General features: G+C 41.1%; 2 protein-coding genes across 2 annotated transcripts in view; both read left to right on the plus strand.

Annotated features, from left to right (window-relative positions):
• Nucleotides 1–17,748, plus strand: part of LOC146975383 (protein NLRC3-like) — an 85,613-nt gene that overhangs the window by 45,057 nt on the left and 22,808 nt on the right. The gene's annotated exons all lie outside the window — the stretch shown is intronic.
• On the plus strand, nt 5,303–9,465 carry LOC146975384 (dehydrogenase/reductase SDR family member 13-like). Its single transcript, XM_085794785.1, has 5 exons — nt 5,303–5,472; nt 6,270–6,388; nt 6,589–6,712; nt 7,823–8,140; nt 8,858–9,465. The coding sequence occupies exons 1-5, from the start codon at nt 5,346–5,348 to the stop codon at nt 9,115–9,117; spliced, it is 948 nt and encodes a 315-aa protein (XP_085650911.1). The 5' UTR covers nt 5,303–5,345; the 3' UTR covers nt 9,118–9,465.

Here is a 17,748-nt window from a genome sequence, read left to right on the forward strand (position 1 = left end):
TAGCCGAAACGGCCGTGCCGATGATATCTGCTTTAAGTAATCATCATGAAATTTAGATGAGTTGTATATCAGAGAGTCCTCTATCAAAATATTGCGTTCCCGTTGCGCTGGGGGCCCCTGGAGGCCCCTGGGGGCCACTTGGCTTTCCCATGCTCCCACAGATTTGGGTGTCGGGTCAGTGGATAAGGGCCTCACAATGAGTCCACAGGCCAAGTTTCAAGTGATTCGGTTGGTTTCTATGGAAACAGCGGCCTCCTGGAGACAGAGGAATGCGGCTGTTTGAAGCCCCGCCTCTCGAAAAGTAATGGCTCAATCAGGACCGAACGCACATCAACGCGGATTCAGAGCCTCTCAGACTTAATGCCTGAGAGACCTTCTGAGTCAGAAAAGCTGACATGGATGAAATATATTTCTAAAAGTCGTACAGTTCTGAATTTGATATCAGTGGTTCCGGGGGCCCAAGACGAACGCGTTGATGTGCGTTCGGTCCTGATTGAGCCATTACTTTTCGAGAGGCGGGGCTTCAAACAGCCGCATTCCTCTGTCTCCAGGAGGCCGCTGTTTCCATAGAAACCAACCGAATCACTTGAAACTTGGCCTGTGGACTCATTGTGAGGCCCTTATCCATCACCCCGACACCCAACTCTATGGGAGCATGGGAAAGCCAAGTGGCCCCCAGGGGCCTCCAGGGGCCCCCAGCGCAACAGGAACGCAATATTTTGATAGAGGACTCTCTGATATACAACTCATCTAAATTTCATGATGATTACTTAAAGCGTGTGTGTTTTGTTAGGACTCACTTTGATGTTTGACCCCTGCGACCTTTGACACTTACCATGGCCATTTTGGACACTTCCGAGTGGAGCACAGCTCTGATATTTGGCACCGTCAATCTGCTCCAAGGTCTGGAATAGAATCTAAAGATTTCAGCTTCCCAGCTCAAAGTATTGGTGTTTTATGCCTGAATTGATAGCAAAAATCGTCAAATTTCACACTAAACCTTGACCTTTGACCCCTTCTGAATGTGGGATTGGTCTGAAATTGCAGATAATGGGTGGCCCTAGGCCCCTGACAAAACCCTGAAACTTTCAGACTTCCAGCTCAAAGCATGTGGAAGTTATTAAAGACTATCTGTTGAATTTAGTCTTGTACACAATGAAGGATCAGAAATGAACACTGCTTTTTGGCCATTTTGGACACTTCTGAGTGGAACACAGCCCTGATATTTGGCACGCTCAATCTGCTCAAAGGTCTGGACTAGAAGCTAACATTTCAGCTTCTCGGCTCAAAGTATTGGTGTTTTATGCCTGAAATAATTGCAAATATCGTCAAATTTCACATGAAAAGTTGACCTGTGACCCCTGTGAAGGTCAGATGGGTCTGTAATTGCTAACACTGGATGACCCTAGGCCCTGCCCTGATAAACCTCTGAACGTAACCCAACGAATGTAGAAGTTATTAAAGAATAGCTGTGTCTCCTGAAAATGGAGCCTTAATCAGTTTGTCCAATGTAAAACCAGAAATAAAGGAGCTGGCTAAAGTGGTGCAGTTGTGCATAAACATTACTACAGTGGATGGGTTCATTCTACACTATATTATAAACTAAGGTTCCTGGGCGGGAGGAGGGAGAAGGGGGGAGAAATGTTGTTTTCTGGAATTAAAAAAAAAAGGCCTATATGACTTGAGTTACTTGAATTATTTGGACTTTGTTGAAAAAGAGCTGTCTAACTGTTCCGATTCCTCACTGTTTATTCACATGTTGTTGAATTAAATCAACATGGCTTAATTTCCACTCCTCATGATCACAACTGACTAACAAAACACACTGTTAAGGTGTTGTAGTTCCGTCCAGACGCCGTAGATGGCAGTGTCGCAGTCTATGGTGGCGCCGTTGCAATGACGTCACATCCTCGGCAACAACGCGGAAGCTGTCCGCCTGTCGGCTGGAGAAATAGGTCCGGCCTGTAAATCGTTTGAATCCTTCGTATAAATATACTGTCGGTTAAAATGAGGTCACGTTGCAGTTTACATTGCTGAGCAGGTTTGAAAAGCGTGCAGCTTCCTCATAATCTGTCATCAGATTATGAGGAAGCTGCACCATGATTCTGACTCCGGAACGGAGTCTCTGCGGGCCGTTGTTATGGCAACATGACGCCCAAAGCGGCTCTACAGTCACAAGCACAAGCTGTGATATTGTTACAGGACAAATAAAACACAATCTGCTTTCATTCAACATATATTTAGAGAGTAAAACATACATTTCTCGCTAGAAATGTCCTCAAACAATGCCAGATATATCCCGAAATGTTGTTTTTATGGCCAGAAAGCTGAATTAACATATTGTACACATTTTAACAGATTCAATTTGCCAAACAAAATATAATTTGAATTCGTTCAACATAGATTTTGAAAGTAAAACACACATTTCTCGTTAGAAATGTCATAAAAATATGTTGAAATGTTATTTTTGCGGCCAAATTGCTGTATAAATATACGAATTCAGCTGCAAACGGTACGAGGTTCAGTTATCCAATGGGAGGGGAGCTCACGGCGTCTTTCAGCACCGCGGCCGGATCGGAATAGGAGTGAATGGATGGCTGGAGCACTTGCTCTGAGCGTCACATATCGCCGCGGAGGGGATTGCATTAAAATCAATTGAAATCCCTGTGCGTTCAGGTCCCACGCTGAGGGGTACCTTGAGCGTCTGGAAACAACGCGAAAGGGCCCTGACCAAACGTCCGTTTATTACGCCTTGGGAGTGAGACTGTGTTGCATCACTAGATAAAGACTCCAGCTCCTTCTTCTCTGTGCTCAGTGTTCATCCATACATACCAGCCTCCATGTGAACACAGTGATAAAACAGTGTGTGTGTGAGAGCCATGTAATGTCCATGTGTGCATGCTGACAGAGAAGGTGCTGCTCTGACCCCCCTCCTCCTTTCAGGGTGGAGCCTGCTGGAGTCCCATGGTTGACACCAGGTCTGAGGAAGTGTAAGTCTGTTTTTACTTTGATTCATGGAAACAAAGCAGCACATTCAACCATCTTCACACTGTCACATCACTGACCTCATGAGTCTTCATCAAACTGTCAATAACTGATCACATGATCAATAACTGCAGCTGTGTCTTGTTCTCTCCATCAGATTCCTGTCCACTCACAATCGACACAAACACAGTGTACACAAAGACCAAACTGTCTGACAACAACAGGAAGGCGACACGTGTGGAGGAGGATCAGTCATATCCTGATCATCCAGACAGATTTGACTTTCAACCTCAGATGCTGTGTTCAACTGGTCTGACTGGTCGCTGCTACTGGGAGGTCGAGACGAGAGGAACCGTTTATATATCAGTGAGTTACAGAGGAATCAGAAGGAAAGGAAACAGTGTAGACTGTTGGTTTGGAGCGAACGATCAGTCCTGGAGTTTGAACTGCTATGATGATGGTGATTACTACGTCTGGCACAATAACAGACAGACACGTATCTCCTCCTCCTCCTCCTCCTCCTCCTCCTCCTCCTCCTCCTCTGTCTCTAACAGAGTAGCAGTGTATGTGGACTGTCCTGCTGGCTCTCTGTCCTTCTACAGAGTCTCCTCTGACTCACTGATCCACATCTACACCTTAAACACCACCTTCACTCAACCTCTGTATCCTGGGTTTGGATTCTGGTTCAGTACTCGTTCCTCAGTGTCTCTGTGTTGAGTGAAGCAGAGTCTCCTCCTGTCACAGAAACCTTCTTACTGTTGAACAGACAGTTCAGTCTCTACATGTCTGTCTCTGTCTCTCACTCACGTTTTCACATTCATGGATTAAATCAGTTGAATTTTTAAAACTCTTCTCAGTGATTCTTATAAACTTCTTCCTTTAGACACACTTTACTCTTTTGTAGGCTACTAAAAAAATGCTGAAATATTGGACAATATGGGGGACATGGATTAGAATAAATGTACGGTTTATGTATACAACAGTGGTAACATACACAGAACTAAAAAAACAATGTAAATACTGGACGAGGTAGTGGAGTGTTATCAAGAAGATTTATGTGTCGGTCCTGATGAATGTCGATAAACCAAAACGTTGACCCAACAAACAGCTTTGATGTGAGTGGGAAGCAAGTTGTGATTTTGCAGTGAGGTAGTGGAGTGAACAGAAAAATACTGACTTGTGCAAAAGTGCAAAAAGTGTATGGACAGTATATGATTAATGAAATGTTTTTTAAAAAAAAATGTTTTTACTGAAGCAATTATCGATTTTATGTCATGTGGATTTTCATATAGAGCAGCACAAAAACCACACTGATCCTATCAGATAATAATCATTTCTGTAACTGAGTTTATTGTTAAACTGAATTTATCTGTCCTGTAAATAATTGGATGTGAAATAATAAATAAAAAATGTTTATAGGAACCATGTCTGTTTATTTGTCTACCTTATGGGTGGTCAGGTGATGCAGTATTTTTTTTTTTACCCCTTGATCACTCACTCCCTCACTCTCTCCTTTTGTTTCCAGCAGTGTCACATTACAAGTCCATTTTTTGTTGAATTGATCCAGTTATGTTTTTCTTGTCAACATTTCAACTATTAAATGGGAACATCACACAAACCTGGACAGAGTAATAGGCAGTTGTTTATCAGAGCATCAAAAACAGTCTTCTGTACTCATGCAGATGAGTGAATACAGGACGGCCCTAACCCTAAAAAGAATCAGTAGGCTAAATGAATGAATTAATAAACAAACATTATGTTTACATATATGTCGATATTTATTTCTATTTCTTTTTTATTCATTTATCAAATTTTGACAAAAAATGCACTCCATAGGTGTCCATCAATGTGCAACCTTTAATTTGAAGGCAAACAGTCCCTGTTTCCGACTCCCCACTTCCTGGTTTGTTTCTCATTACAAGTTGGATAATGAAACAAATTGACGTTTAATCTCACCGAGTTTTATTGTAGCTACATACTCATTCAGCGGAAAGTGAAGCCGTAGAGCGCGTGTTTATTTTCTCTGATGAGAAAGGTGCAATACATTACTTTGAGACGTTACTCTCTCTAAACCGTAGAGAGTGACGTCTCTTCATTAACCCCTGAAAGACCACCGGAAGTTACTTAAGATGTCGGAGTTGGTTTCTCCTCTGAAGCAAAGTCTTTCAATTAGTGAAAATGACAAATCATCACATTCATTCATGTATAAATTTCGACTTTTTAGCTCTTTAAATAACCTATATAGGCTACTTTTTGTACTTCCATCCAGCCACGTGAACTTTATTTTGAAAGTCCCAACCGGAAGAGCGCTCGCTGTGCCGTCGGCCGCCTTGACTGAGCAGCAGCGGTGCAGCGCCGTGATGTCGCTGCTGCTGTGTCTCGGAGCAGCAACAGTCTGCTTCTACGTGATAGTTTACTACGGTTTGTTCCGAGGAGCGAGATGTTCGAGTCCCGTGACGCTGGAGGGGAAGACGGCCATTGTTACAGGTAACGAGCCTCACCTGTCGGCTGCTGCTGCACGTGGAGCAAACAGCCGTGACGTCGCTGTTTACTTCAAACACTGGTTGTTTTGTGTCAAATCTGATTTAAAAGGGGTTTATTGTTAATAAAACAACACAGTTTAGCGGTGAAGTGAAGCTACAGTTGGTTTAATGGCCGCTGGATCAATGTTTCAAAATAAAGGTCAGGTGATGAACTTCAACAGGTCCCAACTAACAGGAAAAAGAGTTTGCATCTTAAAATATCTAATAATATATGAGTCAGATTTTGACCATATCATACATATCATAGCCCTGACAACAAATTAGCAAATCAAAGCTACTATTTAGGAAAATAACCAGCATTTAAGGAAATATAGCAGTATATTTTATTTAAAAGAGAGACAAGTGAAGGAGCTAACCTGTTCAGTTAACACACCTGTACCTGTCCAGGAAATTTACCTCATAATATGTATGTTACAGTATCTCTAGTTATTTATTACCTACAATGAAACATAAAATAGTCAATAGTCAGTTGATTTGTAATTGTGAGTGTTGCTACATCCTATTATTTTCCCCCTAAATTCTATTTTTGTGACTTGAGCTGCACCATGATGTGGATCGGTGGCTCATCCAACTGCCCTTGTCACATATTTTACATTTTAATCCTTTGTGTATGTGTTTTCAAGTAAAGAAATATTAAATACAAAGGGTTTTGATCGACAGTTAGGCTTCACTGAGTTCAATACGGTGCCATCTTTGTTGAGTTTGACGTGTCTGAAATGTTTTTTTTCCCCCCGTGCACAGGAAGCAACACTGGCATCGGCAAAACCACGGCTCTGGATCTGGCGAAGAGAGGAGCGCGGGTGATCCTGGCCTGTCGAGACAAGGAGAGAGCTGAGGCCGCTGCTTTCGACATCCGCAGAGTGAGTAGTACTGTACGCCACGAGGAAGACGCTGCGTCGTCGGCTGCTCATTGAGATCGCTGAGTCCACTTCACATGATGTCAGTAGATCAACTAATCTGAAAACCGTGACCACAGAGCAGAGTGCAGATACACACCTGTTTGATATCAGCCTCACTTTTCTTCTTCTAACCAGAGTCCTTGTTGTTGTTTATGTTTCAGGAGAGCGGGAACAACCAGGTGATGTTCATGCAGCTGGATCTGGCGAGTCTGAAGTCCGTTCGCAGGTTTGCCGAAACCTTCTTGAAGACCGAGCCCAGACTGGATCTACTCATCAACAACGCAGGTGAAGATTATGTAGAAATATGATGAAATAGCCCTTTACTTTGTATGGTCCATCCATGTTTTGTCTTAATTTCATGAAACAAAGTCAGAACATTGTGGTAGAATTAGGGGACCTAGTAGTTCATTCTAGACCACAAACATGTGACATGGATCTATTGGACATGGACTAAGCATCAAGTTTGAGGTCAGAATTGCTCCAAAATGACGTTCAAATATTCCCTCTAAAAAAACACACATAGGATTGAACCATTTGAATATCTATATTTGCACATTATGTCAATAACAGGAGGACAAACTAATACAACGAGATGTAACTACTGGTATAGGTATTTTCATTTCAGTTTTAACATGTATTTGAAAACATACCTACACATTGCAAAATAAGTAGATGGACTAATATCCTATACCGTAAAACTTTTAAGACCGTAGACCGTAACGCAATCGAGGCTCCGCATTTTTGCCGTGACCAAAATCCGAAGTATTTCCAAACGGGGCTTTTTAGGTTGCTGGGAGTCCAAACCGCTCTCTCTGCTCTGAACTTTCTGACGTTTAGTTTTTCTCTCTGTCATCTGCACCTGCCATTGTTTCTGTCGCGTCTCACTTTCAGCAGTGAGTGACGCTGTGCAAGTGCAACTCCTGTGACCTTTCACTGCAGTGCACCCACTCACAAAGCAGCCGCTGATGTGTTTTTTTCCCACAGTTGAATATGAATTTTTACAATCCAATCTGTTTTTTTTTTAAATATTAAAATATATATTCAAATTTAGCATAATCGTTGACAGCCCTAGTGACGGTACCATCACTAACACCTGAGTTTTTGGGTACAACACAAATCAAAACTACAGAAACATCGTCATCGAGCGCGACTATAGTGGTTAACTCTGAATCAATAGAAGTGTTTATATGTATGGAGAAATCCAGAGAGGAAGAAGAGGAGTTGGATGTGCACCTGGTTGCAGCAAGAAAAAGATGCAATGCCAGTTTTTGCAAAGAGAGCCTGAGGTAAGTTGTTTTTTTTAATCTACATAACTGTATGTTGTTTGAGGCTTCACAGTGTGACGTCATTCCTCACACAGTGTACACAGTCTGTAATACACTCTCTGTATTTCAGGTGTGATGGGTCCGGGGCGGACGGCGGACGGCTTCGGCGCGGCGTTGGGGGTGAACCACCTGGGTCACTTCCTGCTCACCAACCTCCTCCTGCAGCGGTGCGGGCCCAGCCGCGTCGTCACCGTGGCCGCGCTGCTGCACCGCTTCGGTAACGTCCACTTCCCTCTGCTGGCGTCCGAGAAAGATTTGGTGTGGGGTCGGTCCGGCTGGCACGACCTCCAGGCCTACTGCAGCAGCAAGCTGTGTAATGTGCTCTTCACCAGGGAGCTGGCCAACCGGCTGGAGGGCAGCAGAGTCACCTGCTACAGTCTGCACCCAGGTCAGTGGACTACACACGGTTTAAAACTAGAGCTTTTAAAGCTCCATATAAAGGTAGATGTTTGTGTTAAAGCTCCATACAGTATAAAGGTAGATGTTTGTGTTAAAGCTCCATACAGTATAAAGGTAGATGTTTGTGTTAAAGCTCCTTTACTTGCTTCAAGTGTACATTTTTTTCCACAGACAGCATCAGGTGGCGACTCAAAGATGCGCCGAGAAGTTTTTTTTACTTGAAGCAAGTAAAGAGTTGATATTCCTGTGTTTATGACACAAATGGTAGCTTTCCTACTGCACCTGAACACACCAGCACTGCAACTGGGTCTCGCGCGAGACTCCGGGAGACTTTGATTTAGATCTAGTTTTACAAACATGTCGGCTTGCTTGAAGTAAATAAACTTCTCGGTGCATGTTTGAGTAGCCATCTGATGCTGTCTGTGGAAACAAATTGCGGCTTTGAGGGCTGGAAACAGCCTAAACAGCGGAACTTACATCCACTCCCATTCATTGCTGCCGTGGCGATGCACGGACAGACGCAACTACCGCAAAACAGGAGCGATTAAACTGAAAATCTTCAGATTCATTCTTTTAGACCTAAAATGATATGAAAATACACCCCTGAGTTGAATTCGCCTGGAATTGTCCTTTAACAGCAGAGTGACTGAGTGACTGTAGTGTGACTGAGCAGCTCATTAAAGCTCCTCATCTCTGCTCCTCCCAGGAGTTGTCTCCACAGCCCTGTGTGGCAGTCTGAGCCGGTGGCTGCAGCTCCTCCTGATGCCCGTGGCCAAGCTCTTGTTCATGGACCCGGAGGCGGGGTCTCAGACCAGCCTGCACTGCGCTCTGCAGGAGGGCATCGAGCCGCTGAGCGGACGCTACTTCTCTAACTGCGCTCTGCAGCAGGTGGCAGCGAAGGGACGAGACGACGCCCTGGCTAAGAAGCTGTGGGAGGTGAGCGAGAGGTTGACCGGGTTATCGTGACGGACTCTAGAGTCCTGATCCAGGAGCTGCAGAGAGAGACCGGGTCCACACGACACGGCTCTGCTGGGTTTCTGTATTCATGTTGGTCTGTGGCTACTTTAACACTTGTGCCTACTGTTCCTCAAAGAGACGCCATGATTGTGGTCAAACCAAGTTTTCTTACTGCACTGTATGGAGCAGCGTTCTTCAGACTTGATGACTGACTGGTTTAAAAAACAGATGAATGGTTCATGTAACAGTCTGCAGCTGGTCCAGATGTTCACCCAGGTCAGGATGAAGCCACCAGCCTGAGCTCAGACATGTCGGCTCAGTCGTTAAAGCCCTGTGTGTGTGTGTTTTTAACCCCAACTGTGGAAGTCATCATAATCCCTCTCTTGTGAACTTTGTTTGAACTAAATTAAAAGGAAGTAAACAAAAACACTGGGTGGTTTTCTGTCCCTCAATTTGGAGTTTTATTAGAGGTACAAAATTATGTTTCAAAGTTGAAAACTACTCAAGATCTCAGCAAAGATTTTTCTCAAAATGCAGATTGAAAGATGACAGATTCATTTTGAGCTGACACCTCTTTAGTCTCAAGTTTTATGTTTTAGAAATTATGACATTTCTGTGTGTGTGTTGCTGTGATGATGACGAGACGTCTGCTCCGACTCTGGGACACAGGTAACTTAACCTGTTGAGTCAACATGGGGGAACATGTTCTATAAATCTGTATTAATTAAACATGTATGCTTGATGCTCTGCTGTTGAACAACTGTTGTGTTGCAACGGTGCTAATAAAGTGAACCAGTACAAAGTGACAACAGTGAACTTCATGACTTCATGTTTCATGTCTACTTAACGTTTTATACAAAAGGAGGAAGAGGATAAATGATGATGTTATATAAAACCATATACAACATGCCAAGGTGCCGGTCGCTGCTAAAACTGTTTAATAACAAGAAAACGTGTTTCCTGTCAGGACGTCTTGTTAGAGGGAGGGGTGGATGTGCACACAGTTAAAATAAGAACCCACTTATCATTCTGGTATGTTTATTTTGGATATCAGAATGTTTGAAGGTTAATTAAGATTTTATTCAACTAAGTTTTGTTCTTAAATCTTGACATGTTAAAACCCTGTGCAGAGACGAGGGTGTGGGTGCTGTTTATTAAATATTAAAGTATATTTTTGGGGCTTTTTGGCCTTTAATGTACAGGACAGTTGAGAGAGAGACGGGAATTGGGAGGCAGAGAGAGGGGGAATGACACGCAGGCTCAGCGCGGGATTCGAACCGGGGTCGCCTGCAGTGAGGACTACAGCCTCAACACATGGGGCAGGTGCTCTACCAACTGAGCTGGATTTTTTACACTAATTCTACTTTAACAATTTACAATGACAATAACTGAATAAATATGAAAGAGTTTAATACTTACCTCTAATCCTGACTGTAGCATAACAGAGATGGGGACTCGAGTCACTGTGACTTGGACTCGAGTCGCTATTTTGATGACTTGTGACTTGACAAAAAATAAAAGACTTGCAACTTGACTTGGACTTGGAGGTTAAAGAGTCGGGACTTGAGACACAATGACTTGAATGACTTGAATGACTTGAATGACCAGCCACCACCTCGCTCGCAGCTCAGTGTTTTTAATCTGAGACTTCATCTGGAGTTTCAGTGACGGTGAGCGGCCTGATGCTGCTTCATCACTGCGTCGCCGCCGCTGTTACCAAATAGTTTTAGATAATAATTTGATATTTTATATTCAAATGTCAAAGAATGTGGAACATTGAAACATCCCAGGATGCTACGAGTGACAGGCAAACAGCCAATCAGCTAACAGCTGTAGTTGGGTTGCAGCACCATCTGCAGCAGTGAGAACGTGAGGCTGAAGGAGAGGAGATTAAAAAAAGGACACGTTAGCTCCTCCTCGCTATGGTAACGCTGGTAACAGGCGACTGTTACCGTATGTCTATGGTTATTGAGTGCAGACTGAGAATGGTGTTGTCATGATAGAATAGAATAGATTTTCTATTCTATTCTATTCTAATATATTGTCGACACTTTAGATTAGATTCTGCGGGTGAAATAGCAATAATAAGGTGACTTGACTTGACTTACCCAAAGAAAAATGAGTTGAGACTTGCACATGTGTGACTTGGTCCCATCTCTGGCATATAACTGTGGAGAACAGTGAAAAACAGACTGAAGTCTACACAACGATACAGGAAATATATGGGTCAATGACGTGACGCCTAAATATTCTGTCCGTCTGTATTTTTTTAAGTTAAAAAAAGGTTTAAATGTACAAAAATATACTAATCTATAAGTAGTATGTCTCCCATATATGTAGTCACTTCAACTTTTCAAAAATCAGGAGTTATTTCTAATTTTTTTGTAATTTAAAGTGTCAAAATATCATGTGGTGCGACCGTCCAGCCCTGACTACTGTTTTGAAAACTTATTTGAAATTATTGTAAATCTATTACAATTTATTTTCTGCCCTATTTGGCATAATTTACAAAGTGTTTTGTATTCCTGTACAAAATTGCAAAGCTTTTGCAGTTATATTTCTTTCATAATATACAAATAAACTTTGTCCGCTCATATCCATTTCATTAAATATCATGTGGCGCGACCATCAAGAAATGACCACTATTGGAACTTTTATGTTGAAATCTACTCATGGACAGGGAGTTTTATCATCCACCATTTTGTCATAGAGCTATGGAAGCAGAAAGAAGGTTTGTGGCTCTCTCATTTAAAAAAAAAATAGAACCTTTTTAACGGCTGTAATGTTGTTGCCACATTTGGATATCATGTGGTATGACCTCAAAAAAACAATTAATTTAAGTTTTTTTCCACAAATATCTATTTTAATTATAAATTCCATAGTGTCCTTTTGTGAAAAGCTAGCTAGCTTTGTTTATGTTGCTAATCTTGTTTTAGTAATATTTGACCGAACTTGAAAATGTCATGTGGTGCGACCAATTATCATGTGGTGCGACCGCTGCAGATTGTTTTCCATCATAGATATATGACCTAGATTGGCAGTTTTTGTGCTTTTTATATTGAATTGATGATTGATAAACATTAAGTACTTAATTTTTAGTATTATTTTGAATATTTTTTTGATATTTCATGAGTTATTTTGCTAATATTGCAGAAATAATGGTTAGTTCATTTTAGTAAAATATAAGAAAAAAAATATTAAAAGCATGCCATTTCACTTGGGTATTTATGCAGTTATCAGCAAAAATATAAATTATTATACCTATTTAACTCATTTTAATTAATTTTGACAGATGCCACTGCCAAGCGAAGCTAAAGGCGCTCGCCACAGGCAGCGTGTCAACTCTGACCCCACAGCAAGAGCAGAGTACCTTGCCAGGAGAAGAGAAAGATGTGTTAAAGGGATAGTTCAACAAATTGGCCCATTGTCATAATCCCTATAGTCATAGCAGTAGGTTTGTTACCTTTATTTGTTGGGGCAAGCTATTTTTAGAACGGCGGAGCAGAGCCGTGAGCTGCTCAGAGCTACGCTACGGAGGCTCATGGGATTTCTTGGTTTCCCTCATCAAACTCATCAAATACACAATCCAACAACTCCACAACGCTCTGGTGGACAAGTTGTGACCTGCACATTCACCACACTATGAGATAATAACACAACGTTACCACACAAAGTTGTTTTAGAGGGAAATTCATGCAAAACCGCTGATGCACGTTCCTGTCGTGGACAATTTCCCTCTACAACAACTCTGTGTGGTAACGTTGTGTTATTATCTCATAGCGTGGTGAATGTGCAGGTCACAACTTGTCCACCAGAGCGTTGTGGAGTTGTTGGATTGTGTATTTGATGAGTTTGATGAGGGAAACCAAGAAATCCCATGAGCCTCCGTAGCGTAGCTCTGAGCAGTGCACACACACACACAGTTAGATTTTATCATGAAATCAAAAAATGTTAAAGCGGAAGTAAGCGATCCGGTCGTTTTAGCTAATGCTGCGTTCCAGGCAGGCTTTTGAAATCGTAAATTACAGCTTCAGGTCACAACTTACGACTTTGTAGCGTTCCAGGCAACCCACTCGTGTTTCTCCGACCTGTTTTACCTGTGAAAGTCACTATAACGGCCACTCGTAACTTCTGACCCGTGAACTCGTACCAGATCGAACTGGTACCACTTCACAGGTCGGAAAAACACGAGTTACGAGTTGCCTTGAACGCACCATAACAGTCCTCGTCCCTACGTCACCACATGCACGGCGCGTCCCTTGGCTGCACACACAGCCCTGCATGCCGTTCTCTCTCCTCATTTGATAAAAACTGTAGGATACGAGAAAAGTTTTCTCCTGGGCTCAGAGCAGAGCAGAGTGACTGACAGACCCGTGTTTCGGTTCAAACACTCTATAGAAGTGATTGCTGTCGGAAGATACAACTAATTAAGACTTATATTAACACAAATATATCACTTACTTCTGCTTTAATGAAAAGAAAAGAAATGTTTGCGTTGTTCATGCGAGGATTGGGCTAAGATTGGGCAAAGCTCAAAAAGGCCTGGGGTTAGCGGCACATAGGCACATACGCACACACACACACAAACAAACACACGGTTAGATTTTTATCAATAAGTCAAAAAATGTTTATGAAATGAAATGTTTGTATCCATGTTGTTCACGCGAAGACTGATCAAAGACTGGGCCAAGATTGGGCAAAGTTCAAAAAGGCCTGGGCCACGCACACACACGCGCACACACACAGTGAGATTTTTGTCAAAAAAATGTGAAATGTTTGTTTTCATGTTTGAAAGGTTAATAAAATATGGTTTCAATATGAAATTTGCTTGAAAGTAATTATTTATTGGTAGCTTTAAATAGATTTTTAATGATACAATGTCTTTAGGTCATTTGGCGCGACCAAACATCATGTGGTGCGACCAATAATAACAATACCTAAATAAAATACAAACTAAAATAACTAATTTCTATAACTTAAACATTAATAACTGGTACAATATGCTTAAGTGAAAGGTATTTTTAAAACATTTGTATCAGTATTATGCAATTTAAAGAAAAAATTAGTCGGTCAACTACAATTAATATAGCGACTGTGACATTATAGAGCTAAAATATGAGAGTAGTATTTGCAAAAATTCAAATGAAATGCAAACACTTTGTTTCTATGTACTTGATATTACTGACTATTATAAAAAAAAATATTAAGTATGTTAAGAAAATTTATTAATTTTCAGATAAATTATGGTTGCACCACATGACATTTTTTAAGGCCACGGGCGATTCATCTATATGAAAAAACACTAAAATTGCTAAATTTTAAAATTTAACGTTATTTTTTGTATACACGACATCCTTGTTGTTTGAACAGTTGCAAAAGATATTCTTTTTTTTTGTTTTTTAAAAATGGCATGTTGAAAATCCTTATACGTCATTGACCCATATAACTATAGAACTGTCAGCAGACGAACTGTGTGAATATACATGTCAACATAAAGAGGTCAGAAAGTAAGGCTCTCGTACTAATTTCATCTGACCAGTTGTAGTCCGTTACAGACAATATTCACCTGTTAGTAACAATGAAAACAGTTTCAACTAAACACTGATTCCTGATGATGATTCAAACAAATGAAGCACAACATCAGTGACTGTAGGTTTAACACATCTGACTTTACTGAACATTATCTTTGTTGTTAGTCAGTGTTGTCGTTGATGAAAATCCATGGTTCAAAGCCCCATGTGGTTCCTGTCAAAGTCTCATTACTCATCCATTTAATCCACTAGCATAGCATTCATCAACACGCAGCATCAAATCCACAACGCCGTCGGCTCAGCCCAGAGGCATGATGGGAGTTCCACTACTGCCATATTCAGTGGGCCACATAACACGGAGGTCACCCCGAAAGTCCGAAGCTTTTTCAGTGAATGTGACAGTTGTTGTAATAAAAACTCTTGTAATCTCTGACATGGACGCTGCTCTGCAACAGACTCTACTGTGCATCATTAATAGTAGTGAATAGTGAACTCACCTCTCTCTGCTGCTCTGGTGGCTCCTTACATCCTTTGTTGCAGCCGTGTGGCTCGCTGACAATGTCACTTCTCTGACATCACATCCAACGTCCTGTCTGTCGTCACGGCGATATATGATACTAGTTGTCATAGTGTTTGATTGAAGATGATTGGCTGGCTCCTACCTTAACCCACACTGCAAAAACTCAAACTCTTACCAAGAACATTTGTCTTTTTTTCAGTCGAAACAATCTCATTACACTTAAAATAAGACTCATCACATAAAAAGTAGCTTGTTTTTAGACACTTTTTACTTCAAGCTGATTTTCACTTGAAATAAGTAGAAAAATCTGATAGTGGAGCAAGTTTTTCTTAATCATTACAAGCACAAAAAACTTAGTTTCACTGGCAGATTTTCCTACTTATTTCAAGTGAAAATTAGTTTGAAACAAGTGAAATTGATCTAAAAACAAGTTAATTTTTAGGTGATAAGTCTTATTTTAAGTGGAAAGAGATTAGTTTTGACTAGAAATGAGACATTTTGACAAGAAACAAGACAAATATTCTTGGAAAGATTTGGTGCAGTGCATAAGCTTCTCCTGTAACTACTATACTCATGTCGTCTGTAGGTTACAGTTGTTATGGTTCTTCAACAGTGGACTGACTGTGTTCCCAGTCATGTTGCTCAGACTAGAGCCAGAAACCAGTCCACTCTGAAACACAGTGAAGTGAGCCTGCAGTCCAGCCTGGTCATGTGACCTTCTACCTGAACACACCACTTTCCTATGAGTGTTCATTCATGTTCATGCCCTGACCCCTTGTGGTTGTTAGGTGGCACTGCGTTACATTGATGATATATGAACAGGTGAGTGTTAAATGTTCACTGTTTCAGGTCTGAGTCTCATCACATCATCCAACATTTAATATAATTTAAAAACATCAGTCTGTGATTTATTTTAAAACCAAAAGAGAATAAGAGAGTTTTGGTGCCACAATCAAGAAATGATTAAATAATTTAAATGATGCCTCCTTGATTTTTGTAATTCTTTTTTATCATTATTTACTTTCAATCCAGAAATCAAATTAATCTGGATGTATCTGATTTGTAATTTTAATCCAAAGACTAGAAACAAAATCACGTGATCAATTGTTTTTTTTTTTGTTTCTTAACTAAATGAGAGTAACTAATTCTTTAAAGAGAATCCAGTTTTGAGTTTTGTTTTGCTGCTTAATCTTTTCATTTCTCATTTGGCAGAGAGAGTAGCTAGGTACACAGACAAGTGTGGAAAAAGTCCAAATAAAAGAAACAGCAGATTTATAGATTCTTTGCTTTAGAAAAAAGAATGATTGATTATGTGATGATACCCAGACCATTTCAGTCTTAGAAACTCATCAGCTGTGTAGCCGACCATCTTGGTAACTTAATAAACTTAATATTATTAGATCAATACTCAGAGTTGTGTATCAGTGCTGGTGGATGTGACTGTCTCTGACCTTTGTGTAGAGTCTGTGTGAACGCTGCCTGAATCCCTGTAGATCAGCTGTGACACATGGGAAGATGTGCTGGCTGATGAATCCAGGTGGACAGCATGTGATGTAGCAGCAGCAGCTGTGATGAGCCTCTGTCATGAGCCTTCATGGAGCTCACAGGTCGTCAGCATCCATGAAGGAGAAGCTGTTAGTGAAGAAAACTCCAGTCAGACCATGGTGAAGCACACTGATGTTTCCACAAGCTGACCTCCTGCTTTTAACAGCTATTTAATTTACTTTTCTCTTTGAACACTGTAAAAGCTACAGGACAGATAACTGAAATAAAATGAGCTTCAACAAACAGTCAAATATTAACTGTATCACACATTAACCAGACACATTAAAATCAATACATTTACTGATATGTGACATTTAAAGGGGAACTATACAAGTCTGGCAGCTTCTCCTCTGTGTTGCTAACCCTCCACCCCCACCTGGCCATGTGCATTTGTTTTCAACGAAGCCGACCAGAAGACGATCCATGGAGCGGTGGATAACATTATTTAACATTATTTATCATTATTTTATCATATACGTGTTTTGTTATGTCCTTGTTGTCTGCATTCTTATGTTGTTTATAATACTATGTTTTTCTGTCACTGTACTGTTTTTATGTTTTGGGACTCCGGATGGAAATTATAATAATCCGGCACATTTACATGTTTTTATATGTTCATTAATGTGCACTGTCCCACCCAAATAAACAAATAAAGTAAAGTAAAGTGTTACCATGTGTATATTTGTGTAGCCTTATCTGTCATAAAGAAGAGATTATGGGTTATTATGGGGTGCGGTTCTGCTGGGACCAGAGCTGGGACACCGGGTCGTGCATAGTTCCTGTTTAACATGAGCACATGAGCAGCTAGAGAGTTCACATCACTGTGACACAGCCTGGATAAACACCAGTCTGCTGCTTTTCATGAAGCCCCGGGAGCAACAGGTGAATCCGGCAGCAGCTCCTCTAATCACTGAGTCCACATCAGGTCCACCTCACTGTTACAATCAGGTAGACGATGGTGTTTCTGTAAAGTCTTGTTGAGCCTCAGTTAAAACCTTCTTCAGGTTCAGGAGGTTCTGTCAGAGGCTGGTGAAGAACTCCAGC

The sequence above is a fragment of the Trachurus japonicus genome, chromosome 13 (genome assembly GCF_045865225.1).
Source record: "Trachurus japonicus isolate A0001 chromosome 13, Traja_1.0".
Classification (NCBI taxonomy): domain Eukaryota; kingdom Metazoa; phylum Chordata; class Actinopteri; order Carangiformes; family Carangidae; genus Trachurus; species Trachurus japonicus.